The sequence below is a fragment of the Mus musculus genome, chromosome 5, assembly GCF_000001635.26.
Source record: "Mus musculus strain C57BL/6J chromosome 5, GRCm38.p6 C57BL/6J".
Taxonomy (NCBI): domain Eukaryota; kingdom Metazoa; phylum Chordata; class Mammalia; order Rodentia; family Muridae; genus Mus; species Mus musculus.
Genome location: NC_000071.6, coordinates 34,617,172 through 34,638,438, shown reverse-complemented (window position 1 = coordinate 34,638,438; position 21,267 = coordinate 34,617,172). Strand labels below are relative to the sequence as shown.

Genomic DNA, 21,267 nt, shown 5'->3' with positions numbered 1-21,267 from the left:
GTCTGTGAGAGCTCTGCACTGTTAGATGATAGCCACACACAGAATGACATTTAGGCAGTTGTCCATAAAACTGACAAGCTGTCATAGTGTGGGTAAGTACATTATATACGTTTTACAGTGAAGTCGCCTTCCCACACACTTATCAGATCACCTATCACACATGACAGAACAGGACTGAATCCTTACGTCCAGCCTGGCCCTTGTCACCTGCTATGGCTCTGAGGTGTGAGATCTTGTGCGAGGGTTGGTGGTGCTGAGTAGGAGTTGCGTTTTGGATGTGGTGAAGCCACTGTTGGAGCACAGAATGAATGGCTGTGGGCATCCTGCAGCTCAGAAAGTGCTGGTCAAGAACAACCCTGAAGGGAGATTGGGCTCAGCAGCTTGGCTTACAGGGGCTACATCTACCAACAGTACTCACCTTGTCACCTCTCCCTGTGATTCTTCTGGGACAGAGGCTGCATGACCCACGAGGGGCCTGGGCCTGACACACGCACCAGCTAGGCTACCATCCAGCCCCAGCTTCCTCCACGCCTGAATTAGCCACAGGGCTCTGCCGTACAATGGCTCTGTGTAGCCAACTGCAGCAAGAAGCAGGGTGGCCAAATCTGATACTGGGCATAGATTGAGCAATCTATGAGGAGGAACATGCCAAGGAAAAGTTTATAGAGCCTCCAGATACTGTCCTGTGTCGTCAGAAGGGGAACACAATCCAGCTAGAAGAGCCTATCACTCGAGTGCATCCGGTGTTGTCCTCTGGGAAAGAGTCAGTGTGGACTGTATGGCTCCAACAGGTTAACAGCACTGAAGGGATAGGACTTTAGTGGTTCATCTATCTAAAAGATGAGTCTTTGCTCCAGCTGTTCTCATACTTCAGAGTTGATTGAGGATGACTAAATCCTGAATCCTGTTCTTTCTGTCTCCACCGAGTGCTGGTACTAGAGGTGGGCATCACCATCCCCAACTCCAGCATGGTTTAGAGTAAGCTAAAGTAGGAGGGTCAGGAATTCAAGGTCAACCGTGGCTACATGAGACCCTGATTCAAAAGAAAGATATATAGGTACCAAGGAGACTGAACTGCACAGACAAGCTGTCTCTTACATACACTTAGCTCTTCAGAACTTCACCGCTTGCTTCTAATGCATCTGGAAGCCTGCAAGCCTTCTCTATACTTGGCTGCTGGGAGACTCCAAACCCAGTTCCCGCCACAGCACGGCCTCCCGGAAGAGGAGGTGCCTGTTCCGAAGCCTCCGGGGTGTGGCTGCTATCCAGGGAGGTTCCCTGTTCATCCACCCGTTTGTCCCCGCCTGGAGCTGCGGCACGTGTGCACAGGTCCCAGCTGGGTAGGTGGGAAGCAAAGGTTTCGATATCGTGTGAGGAGGCCGAAGTGGTACACGAACAGGAGCTCAGGGCGCCTACGACTCCCCAACCAGGGATTCCCGTCTTCTCCCCGTTACCCGCTTCACAACAGGGGGCGCCCTGACCACTGCGGCCCTGAGCTTACTGCTGCCCTAGGTTGGTAAGGGAGTCGGGCCTTGAAGGGTGTGCCAGGACCGCATTGGAACCACTTCCGTTTTGTCTGGCAAGAACCTGCAAATTCAGCTTTCAATTGTCAGGTAAACGGGGCCGTCATCACCACACCCTCCTTCCCCCAGCAGGGTCGGAGCTTCCACCATGGGCTGGGCAGGGGATGCGGGCTGTACGCCTCGTCCGCCTATACGGCCTCGGCCCGCGTCCGAGCGTCGCGTGATCATCGTGCTCTTCCTCGGCCTGCTACTCGACCTCCTGGCGTTCACGCTGTTGCTGCCTCTGCTGCCTGGGCTGCTGGAGAGACACGGCCGCGAACAAGTAAGCCCCTCCCCCAAGGCGGGAGCTCTCCCCATGCCTAGCCTATCACAGATTTATCCAGCTGGAGTTACTTTCCTCTTTACCCAGGACCCCCTCTATGGCTCCTGGCAGCGTGGGGTAGACTGGTTTGCTTCAGCCATCGGGATGCCAGCGGAAAAGAGGTACAACAGTGTCCTGTTCGGAGGTATGTCGCTGTGTGCCATGCTGGGGCCCACAACCTTTTTTTGGAGAGCTAGTTCTGCCTAGGCTCTTGGTCAATCATCCTCCCTGGGTTCCTGCCTCCTTTAACTGAAAGGTGTGGGTTGGTTTTGTTGTTGTTGTTGTTTGGGGGAGGGGGTTGTTTTGTTTTGTCTTTTTGTTTTTGGTTGGCTTTTTTTTTTAAACTGAGGCCACCCGAGCTTCAGTCGATGGCCTGTGAATATAGGGCTAAGTGTGGTCAACACTCTAGGACTGATCCTCTGTCTCTCAGGTCTCATCGGCTCGGCCTTCTCCCTCCTGCAGTTCTTCTCCGCACCACTCACAGGAGCTGCCTCTGATTACCTGGGGAGGCGCCCAGTGATGATGTTGTCCCTGGTAAGCCTCTGGAGCCAGCTGTCAACAGGCAGAGGGGAGAATGCAGCTGTGGGGCTCCCCTGCCAACAGTGGGCTCCCATCCCTTCTAGAGGGATCTTCTGGCCCCTGGTGTTACACCAAGCTAAATACACCTAAGGAAAGTACAGGGACACAAGTGGCCCGGGTCTGAGGGTTATATGCTTGCCTGCCTTGCTCTGGGTGCTTCCTGGCCTGAAGTGACCGATCCTGCCACTTGGCCTCCACCCATTGGCAGACAGGTTTGGCCATCTCCTATGCAGTGTGGGCTACCTCTCGGAGCTTTAAGGCCTTCTTGGCCTCCAGGGTGATCGGAGGCATCAGCAAGGGGAACGTTAACCTCTCCACAGCCATTGTCGCTGACCTGGGCTCACCTCCAACCCGCAGCCAAGGCATGGTGAGTGAACAGACCTAGGGAACGGGGATTGATGTCTGGGCTTCAGACTCCATGCCTAGCTCAGGTCTTTTCCCTAGGCAGTCATCGGGGTAGCCTTCTCCTTGGCCTTTACTCTGGGTCCCATGCTGGGAGCATTCCTGTCTGTGGAAATGGTGCCCTGGATCAGCCTACTTTTTGCCATCTCCGACATGTTGTTCATCTTCTGTTTCTTGCCAGAGACACTGCCCCAGGAAAAGCGGGTAGGCCCGGGTCCCCGGAGGGGTGAGGGCTCCTGAGGGTTGGAAGGGGTTTCCTTTCTTATCTGTACCATTGGCAGGGGAGACTGGCCTGCCCTCAAGCTGCTAACATCACAACACCTCTTGGGTTTCTGGGATCTGACAGGTCCTGGTCCCTAAGCTGCCAGGCTGTGTGCTCCCAGCCTCCTGGCCAGCCCTCGCTTTCTCCCACAGGCATCTTCTGTCACCCTGGGCTTCCACACTGCTGCCCACCTGCTCAGCCCCCTGGCCCTGCTTCGCTTTGCGGCTGTCACTCACAGTCAGGACCCGCCTGCTGAGCACAGTAAGGAGGCTTACCCCGGACTGAGCTCTCAGAGTCTTGACCAACCAGCATGAACAACGATCAACCTGTGGTCTGTGTTGACTTGCAGGACTCAGAAACTTACGCCGTTTGGGTCTTGTCTACTTCCTCTACCTCTTCCTGTTCTCAGGCCTGGAGTACACACTCAGCTTCCTGGCACATCAGCGCTTCCAGTTCAGCAGGTAGGTCTCCATATTAGTGGCTTCGAGGTTCTCAGACCCCAGGTCCAGGAAGCCTTTGTGGTACCCCTCCCAGCACTCTGGCTGGTGGCCTTGCCCATCCCCCAGGCAGTTGGTGGCCTAGGGGGCTGGGCGCTCACCCTCCACCTCCTAGCCTGCAGCAGGGCAAGATGTTTTTCTTCATCGGCCTCACCATGGCCACCATACAGGGCACCTACGCCCGGCGGATCAGCCCTGGCAAGGAAGCTGCAGCTGTGACGAGGGTAAGGGACTTACTTCCTCTACAGTGAGCACTCCAGGCAGGCTGGAAACCCAGTCCTGAGACTTCTGTCTTCCCTAGGCAATGCTGCTGCTAGTACCAGCCTTCCTCTTAATTGGCTGGGCACACTCGCTGCCTACGTTGGGCTTGGGACTGATGCTCTACTCCTTTGGTGAGTGGGCTCTGCCAGAGCTGGGGTAGACATCCTCGTGCCTCTCCTAGGCTAACAAGTGCCTCCCATACTCTCTCACCAGCTGCTGCTGTTGTGGTGCCTGGTCTGTCCACCATGGTCTCCAGTTATGGTGAGAGTCCTCCCCAAAAGGCTATGCAGGGTAGGAGAGCTGACAGACATCTGACAAGTCCTCTCCCTTCAGGTTCTCCAGGGCAAAAAGGCACAATCATGGGCATACTGCGGAGCCTAGGCGCCCTAGGCAGGGCGTTGGGGCCGGTGGTGGCTGCCTCAGGTAAGTGCTAGCACTTCCTCCTGCAGCCTTCCCCAGCTGCCTGCTCTGTGCCTGGGGGGGTGGGGGGGTGCAGGAACGGGACTGTGAAGCCTGGGTGGGCACCTGTCTCTCCACAGTGTACTGGCTGACTGGGGCCCAGGTCTGCTTCACTGTGTGCTCGGCCCTCTTTCTGCTCCCCTTCCTACTCCTGTGGAAGCTGAAGCATCCAGCAGAGACTTCCAAGGAGGAGTAGCTGAGCTGCCACACCCAACCCCAGCTGTCTGGCTGCCAGGTGGGAACCTGGGCCCAGACCACTCAGCTCCTAGCACACTCCTCCCACCGGGCCCAGGGAGGCTCGCCACGCCCCTCCTCTCTCTGGATGGCAACCCAGCAGGAAGCCTGGGCAGCTACACCCTTTTCTTACTCCAAAACCTTTTAGGCTTCCAGAATTTTTTTTATATCTTATTCTTCTGAATGACCAAATAAAGCAGCTATTTTGTACCAAGTGCCTTTCCGTCTTACTATTCTTTGACAGTTGTGTACTAAGTGTTATATGGTAATATAACTACCCCATTGAAGAACCACTTTCTAACAACCCCCTCCCCTCTGTTTTGGTGGCCCACTGGAATTTAGTTAGTGTGGGTATAGGGTGGGGCTATTTACTGGAGTGTGGGCCACATCACTGCAGTGAATGACTCCCCTCCCACAGCAACCTTAACCTTTTTTTTTAATATGAATACACTGTCACTCTCCTCAGACACACCAGAAGAGGGCATTGGATCCCATTCCAGATGGTTGTGATTCACTATGTGGTTGCTGGGAATTGAACTCAGAACCTATGAAAGAGCAGTCAGTGCTCTTACTCTCTAGCCCAACCTTAACTTCTAATGGGAAGAGGGGTGAGGCCTACCAAGCTCCTCCCCATCAGTGACAGAGCACCGCCACACCCCAACTTCATGATAAAGTTGTGTATGTGGCAGAAAAGGCTGCTGTAAGTATAAGGTACAAGGGATCCCAAGTTCATAGCTACGGATGACATCTGACCAAGAATTAAAAAGCCTGGGTTGGAAAGATAGCTCAGCTGTTAAGAGCACTGGCTGCTCTTCCAGAGGACCCAGGTTCAATTCCCAGAATCTCCATGGCAACTCACAATGTCTGTAACTCAAAGTTCGGAAGATCTGGCACCCTCACACAGACATATATGCAGGAAAAACATAATATAAATAAGAGTGAAAAATAAACCTTAAAAAGACTGGTGGTGGCCAGGTGTGATGGCGCACCCCTTTAATCCCAGCACTCAGGAGGCTGAGGCAGATGGATTTCTGAGTTCAAGGCCAGCCGAGTTCCAGGACAGCCAGGGCTATACAGAGAAACCCTGTCTCAAAAAAACAGAAAACAAAACAAAAAAAGATGGGAGGTAGTGGTGGTGGCATACTTGTTTGACCACAGCACTCAGGAGGCAGAGGCAGAAGGAATTCTGTGAGTTCAAGGCTAGCCTGGTCTATAGAGTTCCAAGACAGCCAGGGTTACACAGAGAAACCCTGCCTCAAAAAACAAACAAAACTTAAAGGAAAAAAGACTTTTAGTTTTTAACACAGGACAAACACTTAGGAAGCCCTATTTTAGGGCCAGCAAGGTGTCCTAGCAGACAAGGAGGGCACCTGCCACCAAGCCTAATGACCTGAAGTTAATCCCCAGAACCCATATGGTAGAAAACATACTGCTCAGCTTTTCCTCTGACATACATGCACACAACATAGAACAGACATGCGTACCTCAGACCTATGCACAGCTAAATAAACTAAGGGAACAAAGGCATAAAAATGCAAAGTTGCCCCCAACCTTAGACAAGGAAACTGCTTAAAGACTTTTATTTGTGAGTAAAACCTGTTACAATGAGGAGAGGACACACAGGACCTGTCCTCCAAGTCTGTCCATATATGCAACGATATTTCATGTGTAATACAAAGAATTAGACTACAAAAGTGAGAAGAGTCATTGCATATGTGGGATAAAGGAAGGGCCAAAAGGAAGGATGAGGAAGAGTCCGGATGAGGGGACTGGGGACCAGGTAAGAGCTCAGGCCACCGTGGTGACTGGTGAGACTAGCAGTGCAAGAGGCTGTGGGGCCCTGCTTGGTGCCCCATGGGAGGATCACAGGGCTCTGTCCACACCTGAGCACCTGCTCTGCAGGCCCAACTGCAGCAGGGGTGTCGAGGGCTCCAGCAGGGCTCCAGCAGGCTTCCTCACTCTAGCCAGGCTGGCAGTGGCAGCTCCTGAACAAGGCCCCATTAGGATTCCACCTGACACTCGGCGCTCCCCACTAAGCCCTTTTCCAGGGATGAAAGTTAAGTAAAAATTCATAAAGGATGGATCAAGAGGTCATGGGCTCTATGAATGATGCAACACATTAGATGGTACCTCCAAGGCTGGCTTCTACCATGAGTTACCCTTTATGTAAAACCTCCCCACACAAGTCAAGAGTGTTCTGCTGCAGTCTGTCACAGGCTCTACAACAAAAACTAACGCAAAGAGTGGCCTATTCAAATTCACAGTTAAAATGTAAGCTAAATTGCAAACCTGCTGAAAGAAAGTTTTAGAACGGACTCTTCACCCTCCTGGTATCTGTTCCCTAAGATGGGAATCCAAGACCCCAGTAAGATCAACTATGAGCGCCTGAATGTGGTTTTGGTCATAGGGTCACCAGTTAGACCATGCATAGCGTTGTGCTGGGTATACACAGGGTTGCTCACTGCTAGCGCAGCAGCTGCAACCCATTTCTTTAAGGCAGCCACAGTGCCCTGGGCCGCTGATGGACATGAGAGTGTTTTCTCAGACCATGGCTGGGGTATGTGGATACCTGTGTATGGGATAACTGACATCACCAAGCAGAGGATGCCAGCAAAAGCCGAGTCCAAATCAGCCACCTGAGACTCCACAGAGTGGAGGGAAACTGAGCAGACAATTCGATACTCACGACAGAAAGGAGAGTGAGAGGCAAGGCTCAGGAGGGTGACGCTGTAACCAGAGCTGGCAGAAGCCTCCAATGCCTTCCAGCCAGGACCAGGATCAGTGTCCCCCTCCTGCAGGGGGGCACAACTCACAGGTGCAGGCTAAGCCCAGCTCCCCACAGAACCCAAGGCCCAGGGTAGGGAGGCTGAGCACACACTGGGTTAGCACTGGTGCAGGGGCTGACTATACATGGGAGGGGGCTCTAGTTACATGGAGGTTTTGGTTGTTTGCATTCCATTACACAGGAGGATAGAACACAAGACAAGAAGAGGGAATCCTGACAGAGCCAGGCCTGTAGACATGAGAGTATGCAGGGTGGGCCTTCAGGAGTCACTCTTCTTCTTGCTCTTCTTCAGGAAGGACGGGGTACGGAACTTCTTCTTCTTTTTGGATGGGGACTTGCCTGGAGACCCATCACTGCCAGGGTCCATGGGAGACCCCTCCTCCGTGGCAGGGGAGGCTACCTCTTCAGCTCCTGGAGTTGGGGCTGAGGCTGGCTCAGGGTCAGCCTCAGCAGGGGGCTGAGTGGGGTCTGGGGAAGCATGGGCTTCCTCCTCCACTGCTGGGAAGGCAAGTGCTTCTGAAGGCTCATCAGGGGAGAGGTCAGGGGGCGTCGGCTTGAAGGTGGTGGCATCACTGTCGTCCCTGGATGTCGGCTCCTGGGGAAGGTCTGATGGGGGACCACGAGAGAAATGAGTTACAATGTGGACAGTGCCGCTGGAAATAAGAGCACAGGCCAGAGCTGCCAATGTCTGGTAGTTTCTAGGTATTCCAAACACTTGCCATATGGTCTACTCTACAGCTGGATGGAGCACATTATGAAATGCAGACTCAATCTCAGAGGGGTTCTAGTACCTTCTCATGAAGAACAGACAGACAGGAGCCAGGCCTATAGCCTGCCACTTCTGCAAAAAGACCACATCGGCACATGTTACTCTACTGGGCAATGAAGAGAGGTTTGCTGGTGAATTAGTGTCCAGGAATTAAATCTAAATTCCGTTCTACAACACTGGGTCTCCCCCACGGCAGACAGTAGAAAACCAGGAGTCAACTATGAGACCCCTAATGCAGTAATATCAAATAGCTATGGTTAGCTATGAAATGAACTGGAAGACAGGCTGCCCTCACAATTTGAATAGCTAAACATAAAGATCAAATGTAACAGAGTGAGGCAAGTTTCCATCTAGGGCACAACACATTTCTACACTGACCGGGGGACACCAGTATTGTAGATATTTACTCTGTAAAGTTATAAGCAATTGGCATGTTAGGCAACACCAAACCATTTAGTACTGAAAATCCAAGCCAAAGATCAGGCCCAAGAGCAGCTGAGCTAAGCATGGGTTAGGAGCAGCCTGGGCACTGAGGGCTCCAAGCCTCGAACCTGATGGCTTAAGCTCAGGAGGCTGGCGATGCCCCTGCAGAGAACCCTGATGGCTGTCCTCTGACCCAGGATAACTGGTAGAGAGGAGACTGCAAGCCCATAGGCTCTCCATACACCTAGCACCAGGGCTCTCTTTGCCAAGCTCACTGCAGACCAACTATCACTCCAGCCATCAAGTTGTTAATCCCAACTTAAGCACAGGTTCAAACAGGCCTCCATAAATACCAGTTAGCAGAATCCATCCTGTCAGAACCCAGTAAGCATCTACTCCCGACCCTTTATGGCAAAAGTATCCCACTAAGCAATCAAGAAATATGCTCAGAAGTGAAGAGTTTTCTGGGGCTCAGAGTATGCTGGGCAGCACTATGGAAGGGGCCAGGAGCATCCTAGGAAGCTGGCACCACCCTTCAGCACTCTAGTGACTAAGCAGGTCACTGAGAGACTGGTCATAGTCTCTGTTATGCATAGTCATGAGGTCTTCTGTTTTTATTTCGATATACAGAAAACATAAGCAACAGAGAAGCAGGAAAGCAAGGCACAGCGCAAGCACCTGGTTAGAGCAGAGGCAGGCGCGGGTACTTACTAGGGTAACAGGTACTCTTTAGCACATCCGTCTCCTGCTGTAAGGCGGCCACAAGAAAGAAAGCACAAGTAGAGAATCTATGCATTCAATCACAGCCATTGGGTTACATAAGAAGAAAGGCCAAGCCACTCTTATAGACCACAGACTGGGGTGAGAAGAGCCAGGAGACACAGACGTACACGGGAGACTAAGGGACAAACGTGTCACGTGTTGGACCACACAACACATACATGCTGTGGCCTGAGAGGCAGAGGGGGCACATACAGCACTCTCAGAGGACTGATCAGTGCAGCAGGCCTAGAGTCCTGCAGCTCCACACAACTGACGGCACCAAGGTGTCAATGGCCTCTGGTCAATGCTGGGAGTGTGCAGGCAAAGGGTAAAACAGACAGGACAAGATGGTGGGCAACACCCCTAAGTGTGCCCTCCCCCACTCACAACAGCTCCAACTATCTTGACTCAGGCTGCCCCAGACAGAGCAGGTACCGGAGGAACCGCTGGCTTCCAGACCTCTGTGCAGCACTGGCTTTGTGGAAACGCGCGCTTCCTCATCCATGGTCATGGAATGGTGCCACATTCCATTGCCAGTGCACAGGCCATGCAACTCTTCACACCAAGACAGCCACACCGCCTCACCACAGCCTCACCACAGGACTCACCTTCTTCAAGCTTGACAGGAGTACTGGGAGGAGTGTTGGGGACAGCTGACTGGTCTGGAGGACTCTTCTCTTTCTGCTCTCTTGTCTCATCCAGGTTCTCTACAGATGTAAATAAAGTGAGTCTATGGTGTGGAGACTGAGAGCACAGGAGCTATCCCCTTCCTTAGCAGCAGAGCAGCCCTCCCTCCGGCCAGCCCCTTTCAGGATGCAGAGATCCCCAGGATACATTTCAAGAAGCAAGGTAGACCCCCAGCCTGGGGTCTGCTCTTATCCACACAACTGAGGTACTGACTGAATTTCAAAAAACTACCAGCTGTGGCCTCAACTAGCAACTACCCTGCTTCAGCACCTTCAGTACAGGACTATAGGCATGAGCCGCCCGCCACACTGGCTAACTTCTATCCTTATTACAAAGACAGGGCAGAAAGATGGCTTAGCAGGTAAAGCAACTGACACACAGCCCGGCAACCTGGATTAAAGCCTGGGAACACATATTCCCACAAAGTTGTCCTCTGACCACCCACGATGGCGTGTGTATACCTACATTCACACACACACACACACAAAATAATTCTAATTGTTCAAAGAGAATCCTCCAGTCAGGGCTGTCATGTAACTGACTGCTGGCCATGTCCTCTGTGAGTAAGAAGACCCTCTAGATACGACGACACCTGTACTGGCCAACCAGGAAGTCACACTAGCATTCTTTAGGGTTTTACTTTTTTATATAAAATGTTTCCCCAAAATAATCTGTCCTGTGTGCTCACACAAGTAAATGCAGAGCATCTGTGAGGTCAGAGGACAGCCCAGCTGTCAGTCCTCACCTTCCACAGTCTCTGCGACAGTCTCATCTTTGTTGTGTGCTGCTGTGTCCTCCAAGCTCGCTAGCCCCTGGCTTCGGGAGAGTCTGTCTCTCTTGGGACTACAGACTCATGTGCTACTGGGTCTGGCTTTCACACAAACTCCAGAGATCCAACTCATCAGATTTGTGCAGCAAGCCTGAGTGCTGGAACACCCCAGACGCCTGCAGTAACTCAGACTTGTCAATTCCAGTGCTACTGTAACTTTCTAAAGTGAACTAGACTGATGAAAACCAGAGGAAAAAATAGGAAACTGGGGCCCCAGACCCAGAAAACCTCATGTTTGCTTCTCATTTAAGGAATATATATATATATCAATTATTACCAATTCTTCTCGAATCTCCACATTTCATATAAAAATCTTCCCTTAGTAACTTCCCTTAGTTGCCTAAGATGACCAGGTCTGTGAGTGAGAAGCCCCTCTGGGTACACACTGTCAACCAGGAAGTCACACTAGAATTATTTAGGATTTGAGTTTATTATGTAAAACATTTCCCACCAATAATCTATTCTGTGTGCTTACTCTGAACACTAACCACTCTCCTAAGCTCACCAGGGTCTCTGACAGGAGCAGCTTCCTGGCCTTCCACTGATGCCGTCCTGAGAAAACATGGAACAGCTCCTTTCCACAGCCCCAGCCTTACCCTCCTCCAGCAGGCTCCACCCCTCTGCCAAGAGCTGCACCAATGGCAAGCAAGGTCTGGGTGGGTGGGTGTGCTCCTATGGTGTTCCCACTACTGCCGGCATATACTGAATAACTGAGGAACTACTTTTCACAAAACTCACATTTCTTCAGCAACTACACAATGCAGTAAGCACTTAATCTAAAACAAGATCAAATAAGGTTAAGCTGGATCAAGTGAGACTGTCAGCATTTGGTGGTCCACCCTTTGCCTGGGAGGACAGCTAAGGAGCACCCTTGGTATTCAGTACAAAGCACTCGGATGTAGCTCAGCTCATGGCTCTAAGGACACTGTCGTGAATGTTCATGAGCACAGCATCTCTGCCCCTGGCTCCTCCTAGTATCAGGAAACGGTTCCCAGTGTATGGTGAGCAGAAAACTCAGGGTGAGGGTAACAGGCCCCACATTAACGCTGTCCCAAAGCCTGCAGGCCTGCTTCTGTGAGTTCTCAAATGTTAGGGTCTGATTTTCAGAGTTTGGAGGTACTTGTTCTGTCGAGTTCTGACACTTAGCCCTATCTGTTTCCATGTGTTGTACAACTGTTCTTTAACTTTTGACAAAATCATGACCATTGTTGTCAAGAGTTGGAAAAAGGGCTAAGGCAGCAGGCAGCGCTATTCGTGACATGGTCTAGAACACCCCAGAACAGTCAGTACACTAGCTCACACCCTATGACCACCCCTGGATAGGAGCATTCCCAACCTTCTAATCCACAGTCTAGGGCCACAGGACAAGGGTATGGAGGAAAAGACTATGCCTAGAAGGCCAAGCTATGAGAACCATAATGAGGACTTTCCTCTGCACATAGACCATGGTCCAACCAAAAGCCTCAATTCTGAGACCTGAAAACTCGCAGACTCTGGCCCAATCCCAGACTTTGCCATGTACACCCTGCTCCTGTAGTGGTCACCCCTCCCAGCTGCAGACTCTCTTCCCGAGCAACTGGGAACCAGCCCATTACCCAGGACTTAAGGATGAGCTCAGATGTCTGTCTGAGCATCTGAGACACCATCTGAATGGTGTCTAACCCTGCATCATGAATCAGTGAATCAGAAGCCCTCTTCTCAGGGAAACATTAGCAGAAATACTGCATGAAGAAAAAGTAAGTATTGCTTAAACATAATATTTAAGAGGCCTTTCTCAGTAACTAATCCAAATTGGTAACCTCAAATAGACAGAAATGACCAGCCCTGCACATAAGCCAGGTGGAGGAACAGTCTTAGAGCTGAGGCCAATCTCTAGCAGAACCCCTCTACCCTGTTTTGTGATGTTACACATGCGTCGGGACCCACACTGCGGAGTGTGCCGTGCACACGTCCATCCTGACAAGCACCGTTCCCAGGGTTTTGAACCTTGTAACTCTTTCCTCGCAGCGCAAACATTAGAGTAGGTCTGTGAGGGTATATTGCTCAGGTGTTAGCCAAACAAGACTTGTGCTGCATACACAAGACTTTTCTCACAGAGAAGCTTCTAAGCCTCTAGACACTTCCTCCTGCTTTCTGGGGCTGCCCTACATCAGATCTCAGAGGCACTCACCTTCAGAGCCCTTCTGCTTCCGCTCCACCTCTCGTCGGTATTCTTCCAGTTCACGGTCTGTCAGCGTGTTGAAGGGGTTGGGACCTGTGGTGCTCACAATTACATGGGGCTGGTATTCCTTCTCAATGATGGCTTTGGAGGCCGTCACCAGCTCCCCCTGTAGACCAAAGAGACTTGGTATGCAAGAGCCTGGCATGGTGGGACCTCCCTCCTCCCAGAAACACATCAGGCGTGGGGGAGATAGGGGCTTTTCAGGAGCACTCAGACAAGACTGCACCACTTGGCCCAGTGGGGCCTCCCTCTTCCTGAGCAGACAGCAGCAGAGGGAGGAGAGGTCTTTTTCAGGAGTGCACAGACATTCCAGGACTACACTGCCAGGGCCCATGGCCAAGGCAGATTTCAAAAGCAAAGGCACCAACTGAGGTGCAGAGTCAGGAGCACACACACCCGAGAGGAGTGGACAGGAATGGCAAAGGACTACACTAAGCAAGTCATTCTCATGTGACCTCAGAAAATGTTACTCTACAGCAATCAGAGCAGAGTGTACAGAGATTTGCTTACATTCTTTTGCTATGTTTTGGTTTTGGGAGACTGGGTCTCACTATGTAGATCTGGCTGTCCTAGAGCTCACTCTGTAGACCAGGCTAGCCTCAAACTCACAGAGATCCATCTACCTCTGTCTCCTGAGTGCTAGGATTAAAGGCTTGCACCACCATGCCTGGCCTAAGATTAGCTTATGTTATCGAGGCTCAACAAGTTTTCTGCCCTTCTGACTGGCTGGTTGACAACCTGATCCTGAACTTACACCACAGCATTCAGAAGTAACAAAAGATCCCCAAACAGGAGGTTTGCCTGATACATCTGGAAACTGAGAATATATGACACAGAAAAAGCAAGCAAAGACCAAGGCAGCTCTCTCCTGTCAAGCATGACAGACTGAAAAGGCCACAGTGGGAGCCAGAGGGCAGCCTGCCCTGTCCCACAGCAGGAGAGGAAAGTGGCCCTCAAGCACTTGAGAACACAACCCAGAAAACACAAACATGCACATGATTAAATGACAGCTTATGAAACGAAGAACCCCAAATCATTTGGATGGTAGGCCTGGAGCCTCAGATCACACACTGGCAAGGGGTGAACACCAGAGGCAATCAGTGTCAGCAGGACTGGTCCCTAGGGACAGTCAACTCACACCAGCAACTACTCTTCAGGCACTGTCTAGAGAAGCTGGTGTGTCTGGGTTGAATTGGAGACAAAGTATTTAAAGTATTCCATGTGTAAATGGTGACAAAGACATGCCTCCCCCACCCGTATCCCCCAGGAAAGAAGGGCAAGCACACTGGACAGACAGCCTTGCTGAAGAGCCTGGAGACTCATGAAGGAGGGACTCTCCCTCTGGCCTGGCCTAAGAATGACTGACTTTTCATTCATGAGTAGCTCAGCCACCGCAAGACAGAAAAGAATCTGAATTGTCACTTGCTAATGCTGGTTGAAACAAGTCCCTTCCTGTCCAAAAGCCACACTCAGGCTTAATATGCACAAGAAGATCCAGTTAACATGACCCTCCATGCAACCGCATTCTGTAAACATTGCTCACAACAAAATGAGACAGGTATCAGGAGTGAGAAGCCTGTCCGAGTGCATATAATCAATGACAGCAGGCATCCACTGTCACCGAGAACGCCACATTCTGACATCCTAGAGGAAAAGCAAAGTCCCCATTCCAGGTCAGCTGGCTCTCAGAAGCACACACAGAGCAGACCTTTCACCAGCCAAGGTGTGGGAAAGACCAAATGTAAGCACATGTCAGACAGCCTCTGTCTGAGTCTGACCTCAGTGTGTACAGCGACCAGGACTAGGAAGGCAAGACCAGGAAAGCTTGTTATCATCACACTCCTGACTGCCCAAAGGGAACTCCAAGCACTGCAGAGACTCAGTAGCTAGTTCTGTACCTGATTAGCACCTCCGACTGAAACAAAAACTGCACACCTGGCTTAGGGACCAGACCTCTCAGAACAGCAGTGTTCATCTGTAAAGACCTGAGTTTTTTAGGCTCTTCACTAGCGCACTTCCACTCCTAGAAGTGCTTTCTCTTCTTCTAACAAGCTATTTCTGTTCCATCTTAACTTAAAAAGCATGACTTTCTCTGTCTCCCTTCCTTACAGCTGCCAAGATTTTCACCTAATGTATATTAAAAACAAACAAAAACAAAACAAAACAAAAACCTCTTACCTAAACTGTCCATGAGCTAGAGAGAGAGAACAATGAAACAGACACTCAGATCTGCCTTTTATAGTGTTGGGCCATGAACACAGTAGGGACTCATACAAGATAGGCTTACACCCCTTGGCATTTCTGCCACACAGAGTGAAGAGCCAGCCAGAGTGAAATACCTGAGGACACAGAAAAGCTCACAATACACAGGCTGAACTATAGATTCCTTCCTTCCCTGGAAAACGTCAACATGCCCTAATACCCTTGTCTCTACCATTTAATGCACTTGCAATAAAATCCAGAAGGTGGCCCAGATTTTTATAGCTTCCACATTGGGGTGTGCAAAACTCAAGTGGAAAAGGCTCCAGTACCTTCTCCACCAAGGGAAAGCAATCCCAGCACAGGGTGAGCAGCCATCAGCAAGGAGGGAAAGTCCAACACTAAGCAATTTCTTCCCAAAAAACCCCACAAATTCTCGAGTCTCAAAACTGTTTCTAAGGTCCTCAAGAGATGCACTCGTCCCTGCCTGCCTGCGCCTAACCTTACCCGGAGGGAGTGCTCAGGACACAGGCGTCCTGCATGGAGCCAGGCAAGCTGCTTTTGTCAGATACTTTGTTGCAGCAACAAGAGAAGTGACTAATTTGTAAGAAGCTGGAGTAATAGCTTTCATACAAGCTAGGTGTGTAGTTGAGTGGAACTCTGACTATCTGTCCTAAGAGGCCCTGTGTTACATCCACATCTCAAGATGTTCCCCAACACAAATAAGATAGCTAGGGCTGGCCTGCAATGTGTCCTACTGGGTACACACACGAACCTGTGCAGACATACCCTCAAGTATCCAGGTGACCTGCCCACATCCAAATAGGGCTAGCAAAAGGAAATAAAGCTACCATTGGGTGAAGAACCAGCTCAAAATGTATCCTCTAATGGAGCTGGCTACCCTGATACTTCCAATTGCCAACAAGTCAAAACCTATGAAATGCACAAGACCCAAAAAACAGCCCAGCAATTGTGACTGTGACTCTGCTACAGCCCACAAAGCAGGAGGATCAGGCCACAGACTAGCATATGGGTCGTGCAGACCATAGACAACTCCACATACAGCAGATAAAGACTATTATTAAGTTAGAGGCTCACATGACAGATGGCCTAAAGCAGCAACAGGAAAGACAAGCTGGAGGGTAAACAGCATCCCTGCCCCTGTTCTCTGACAAACTCCTTCAAAAGGCAGGTAGAAAGGAATATAAAACTGGAAAGATTCGGAAAACTGGGAAGACAAGACTCATTTAATATATAAATATGTAAAATAATGTTACCAGGAGTGACTCCAGACAGGAACTGAGGAATTCAGTATGTTTTCTATCTGGCAATCAGAATAGCTTTAAAACAATACCATAATTCCACAGCAAGAATGTAGAGTGAAACAAGACTGGAAATATCCACCTCCAAGCTCTCAAACAAGCACTGGCCACTTTTTGTTTTATGTTTTTTTCCCTTTTTTATTTGTTTTGTTTGTTTGTTTGTTTGTTTTTTGTTTTTTCGAGACAGGGTTTCTCTGTATAGCCCTGGATGTCCTGGAGCTCACTTTGTAGACCAGGTTGGCCTCGAACTCAGAAATCCGCCTGCCTCTGCCTCCCAAGTGCTGGGATTAAAGGTGTGCGCCACCACGCCCGGCTCCCCTTTTTTATTTATTTACTTTTTTATCTTGTTTTTTGAGAAAGGGCCTCCTCCCTGCGAGCCCTGGATTGCTGGCTGTGCCACTGGGCCTTATTCCTTTGTTTGTTGAGTTAAATCTCCCTCTATAAACCAGGGTGGCCTTGAACCCTCTGCTCACACCTCAGCCAGGTTTTATTTAACGTTAAAAATAAATGTATTAATTTATAATGGTTAACACAGACAACCATGTTTTATTTCTCATACGTCTTCTGAAAGGCAATCTTTAACTGGCTTACAACTACTACAATCAAAACTGAACAAGGGTCACCATAAAAGCTGCCACTGCTGACGAAGCCCAGAGATGCCCATTTGCAACTGGCAACATATGACAGGCAAACTCTGAAAGCCAAAGGCAAGCACTAAGTTCACATCCAAAACCTCAGAAAGTGAGCCATTTCAAGTAAAAACTTAAAATACTGAAAACTGTTTTTAAAAAGACAACGGTCGGAGCACACCTTCTCTACAGTCTCAGAGGTCCTTATCAAGTGCTTCAGTAACTAAGATGGAGCAGTAGAGGGGAGCTACTTGGGGGAGGGAGGGGAGAAGAGCACTGCGGACCAATAGGTAGGCGAGGACAGGGCAGTGAGTACCTTTCTAAAAGAGACAGACTTAGCGGGACTAAAGGTCTGCTCTGCGAGCCCTTCGATAGTTTCCGTACAGTCAGAGAGGGGTGCGTCCTGCAACAGTAAACTGAGTCATCAGAGCACACCAGGCCCAGCCTTACAAATACCAACCAAGAAGACAGGATAAAGCCGGCTAAGAGCATGCAGCAGGGGCAGCTGTCAACGGTATGGTTGATGACAGTGCTACGTGCAGATACTGGACATGAAACCAGGACCATAGCTGGCCAATTAAAAAAATAAAAAATAAAAAAATAAAGCAGCAGTAATCACCTCCTCCTGCAGTGAGACTGAAAGCTCCGGAAGGCGTGTTGATCTCAGAGAGCCACTTACACAGTTAGTGTTGAGTGCCACGCCATGTCAGCCGTCGTACAGAAATTCACATAAATGTGGGTGGGCCACATTTACAAGCTGACACCCACCCACTCCGCATCCCAAGCAGCACTTAGTTGCAGACGTGAGTACTCACCAAGCCCACCCGCCTCCAGCATTTACGCAGTACCCGGAGGAGACCAGGGAACCCCGTTTCAAAGCAGTGGCATAGGAGCCCTTAAGTATGCATGCACTCTAAGGAGCAGGGCTAGAAGGGTGGATACACCCTCAGCATGCTTGTACTGGGCCTGTAACTCAAGTAAAGTGTCTGCACTATCATGATTTTAAACAAAGACACCCACTGGCCTAGAATACTCACCTCACAACATCATTCTGGTCTTAGTCACCACCCACTAATGTCAGAGACACTAGGTTCTCTTACCTGAACAAGGCTTCTGTCCATCATCACACCACACAAAACCTGGGACTGAGGTCCTGCCGTCTTAATGTCCTGTAAGTTCTGCTCTCGAATCTGAGGAGAGGAAGAAAAAAGGCACATGAGCAGCACAGAGAATGGAAGCTATAACTTCCAGTCCTGTTGTTTACACACTTAAGACCCCGGCCATATGCACACTGCACTCCTGTCTAGGCCCATGATGGTAGGATGGCTAGGACACACCCACTTTAGGGTACTGGCCTATCTGCACAGAGGGTGATAAACTAAAGGCTTAGTGGACCGGACTACTCTTGACTGTTCGTGGCTCTTACAAGCTACTATATATGGAAGTTGGTGGGAAATCTTTGCAATGCACTCCTCTTTCAGTGACGCTGTGAATGCTGATGGATCTCCTGGTCTAATACATCAAACACAGCTCACAGATCTCTGAATGAACCCTGAAAGGCAAAGTCTGCCGTCTGTTCCTGTTAAGATCAGGCTCTACGGTTTCCACACTTTAGAATTGCTATTTGAGAAGTTTAAGAACAGTGGGACCCTCACACTATGAGCAGAAGCACCAATATGAAGAGATACCTGTGCTAGAACGTGCACACACTCTACCCCACAGCATACAGTACCCCTCCCAAAGCTATATACCCACACCCCCAAGTACAGACAACAATACACACCTTGTTCCTCATCTCCTGGACCTCTTTTGGGTTAGTGTTCAATGGAACAAACAGGTTAGGGACAGCAGAGGTGGAAGTTCTATGTCCATCCTCTTTAGTCCACTGGAATATCAAGAATATGTGAAAAGTCAGGATAATGACAACAGTAAATGACACCACAGCATCTAATCTGTCCAAATGATCTCATGTCTGATCATGCACTGAACATCACAGGACGGAACCAATGACCACATTTCCTGGGTCACCCAGTAGAGTCGCCATAAGAGTGTGATGTGGCCATTTAAAAAAACAAACAAACAGCAAGTGATGGGCCTCACAGTCATGACTGATAGAAAAGGGCCATTGAGAGCTCACTCAAAGTCTGGAGCAAAAAGGCTGACTACTCAGCTGGACCTCATTTTTAACCCATGGACTTGCCAGAGGAGGCCCCTCAGAGACCATTGGTTCACCGCCCTGAGAGTCACCCAACACCAAAGCCAACTGGAAGCGTGGGATGACAATCATGAGAAGCAATGTGATGCTCCTACCCCAGGGGTAGGCAAAGTCTGCACTGTGAGGCAAGAGTGGGCATCACCAAAGTTTTACATTAAAATAAAATGATAGCATCAGGACATACTAAGTATAGACTATTCCAACCCAAGAAAAGTACTGTATTAGCACCAATACAGTAGCTACCTAGTAGAAGATTTTGGTGATGTCAAATATTTTATATAACTTAATACTTTTAAGTGTTACAAAATATCCCAAACAAACTGAAAGCCTCATGAGTCTTCAGAGGCTGTTTTAGATATCAGTGCGCACTGCCCACGCGCTGTACTTCTTATCACTATTAGTTTTGGCTCTTCAATAAAATATGAGATCTTTAGCCAATTCTAATACTTAAACATGAGCAGGCACTGAAGAGTAAAACAAGCCATCTTGCAAGTGTTATGCCTTTCAGAATATTTTTGAGAGGCAATAAAAAAGCCATAAACCATAAGAGTTTAAAGGAAGCAACAAAACCATCAAATGCTTAGCCACTGCGAAGAAGTGTGGAATGGGCATGGAGCCGTGGGTACTCACTGATGCTTATCTTCTGAGACAAAAATAACTCCAGCATTTTAGTAAAAACATTAAAACAGCCACTCAGAAGCTTGAACACATTTGAAAATAGCGATTATTTTAAATTAAAATATACCAACCTGGGCACACTGCACAGAACCTGTGTTACTCCAGAAGAGCAAGAAACATAGACATATGCCGACCAGGCCCTTGTCTATGCCCAGTCAGAGGCACACACTGACTAAATGCCTCAATTAACTGGACTTTTCAAACTAAGCTCCAGTGCTCACTGCTTCTGCTGTAGGTGCACAGTGCAAAGACTCCAGGCAATGCAGGGTGCTCACAGCATCAGCAAACAGGGGTTTTATTTGTAAGGTACACTCCATTTTACAAGTAAAGAAAAGGAGGGCAGGATGAGAGAAGAGCAAAGGCCCACACCCGAGCCCTGAGGCCAGCTACAGCCAAGCAGGCTCCTGACCCCATGACAGCTGCTCAGAAGCATGGCGGCTTCTCACCACACCAGAACTACCTGAGAAGACAAAACCTTTTCCTCTTTTAAGTGTTTAAAATGAAAGCATGTTTACAAGGAGACCACTCTCCTGTCTGCTTGTCCCTGCCTGAGCTTGCCATGCACAGTCCCTTCACTAGGGACTATGTCAATGGGCTTTTGCTACATATCAGCTCAATATCTGGGCAGAATGTCCTAGCTGGCCTGTACAAAATTATGGCCCATCCATCCTCAGAGGAATCTTTCAGCCCTGGGCACCAAGCATCTCTCGGAGCACATGAGAACCCTGAGCAGCAATCGTACTTAGCCCAGCACCCCTGGCTGAGTCTTGTCGATGGTGCCTGTAGATGGCCTGCGCTGCACTTGGGTCATGCCACACCCAGCAGGAGTCAAAAGACTCGCCACCATGGCCGTCTACTCACATGCAACAGTCCATGCAGAGGGCAGCTGGCATAAGCATTCGGAGGCTGTGGGATAGAGGACAGGTAACAATGCTGAACGAGGACAGAGGTCAGTGAAGAACTGGCCAGAAAACCATAGAAGAAAACTGCGTAAGAAGATACCAGAGATAAAGCAGTTTTGGTAACATGACAAATGCACTCAGCCAAGTTTGCAACCCTAAAGAATAAGGTTTATGCCATGAGTACTTTTTCATAAATGAACATAAGTTTTCTCAGACAGATGCTGAGTTAAAGGCAAGCTCCTGCTTTGAGGTTAATACGTGTTAAGTT

The 21,267-nt window shown here is 49.6% G+C and overlaps 2 protein-coding genes across 39 annotated transcripts in view; one reads left to right on the top strand and one right to left on the bottom strand.

Annotated features, from left to right (window-relative positions):
* Positions 1-1,223: 1,223 nt before the first annotated feature.
* On the top strand, positions 1,224-4,795 carry Mfsd10 (major facilitator superfamily domain containing 10). 9 transcript variants are annotated; one of them, XR_868298.3, is made up of 13 exons: positions 1,224-1,512; positions 1,656-1,845; positions 1,933-2,029; positions 2,315-2,418; positions 2,672-2,830; positions 2,908-3,069; positions 3,280-3,388; positions 3,477-3,588; positions 3,795-3,848; positions 3,926-4,016; positions 4,099-4,146; positions 4,219-4,308; positions 4,425-4,795. XR_868298.3 is itself a non-coding variant. In XM_030254781.1 (13 exons), exons 5-13 carry the CDS (start codon positions 2,828-2,830, stop codon positions 4,538-4,540), a joined length of 840 nt encoding a protein of 279 aa, XP_030110641.1. In that variant the 5' UTR covers positions 1,224-1,512; positions 1,656-1,845; positions 1,933-2,029; positions 2,315-2,418; positions 2,697-2,827; the 3' UTR covers positions 4,541-4,795. The 9 variants fall into 9 exon arrangements, 8 of the variants coding, with proteins under 8 accessions (XP_030110641.1, XP_006504142.1, XP_011239070.1 ...); XM_030254781.1 differs by having other exon boundaries at positions 2,697-2,830; positions 3,740-3,848; XM_006504079.4 differs by having other exon boundaries at positions 2,912-3,069; positions 3,740-3,848.
* Positions 4,796-6,130: 1,335 nt separating this feature from the next.
* Positions 6,131-21,267, bottom strand: part of Add1 (adducin 1 (alpha)) — a 58,645-nt gene continuing 43,508 nt past the window's right edge. For 3 of the 30 annotated variants that reach the window (NM_001331080.1, NM_001331083.1, NM_001024458.4), the window contains 5 exons: positions 18,988-19,089; positions 18,305-18,394; positions 13,004-13,160; positions 9,926-10,024; positions 6,131-7,969 (listed from right to left, as the gene is read on the bottom strand). In NM_001331080.1, coding sequence (NP_001318009.1) covers positions 7,623-7,969; positions 9,926-10,024; positions 13,004-13,160; positions 18,305-18,394; positions 18,988-19,089 — 795 coding nt within the window. In that variant the 3' untranslated portion in view covers positions 6,131-7,622. Of the gene's footprint in view, positions 7,970-8,154; positions 8,205-9,265; positions 9,304-9,925; positions 10,025-13,003; positions 13,161-17,520; positions 17,608-18,304; positions 18,395-18,987; positions 19,090-20,958; positions 21,004-21,267 lie in introns of those variants that run through there. The other 27 variants (NM_001331085.1, NM_001331086.1, NM_001331082.1 and 24 more) reach the window with 22 other exon arrangements.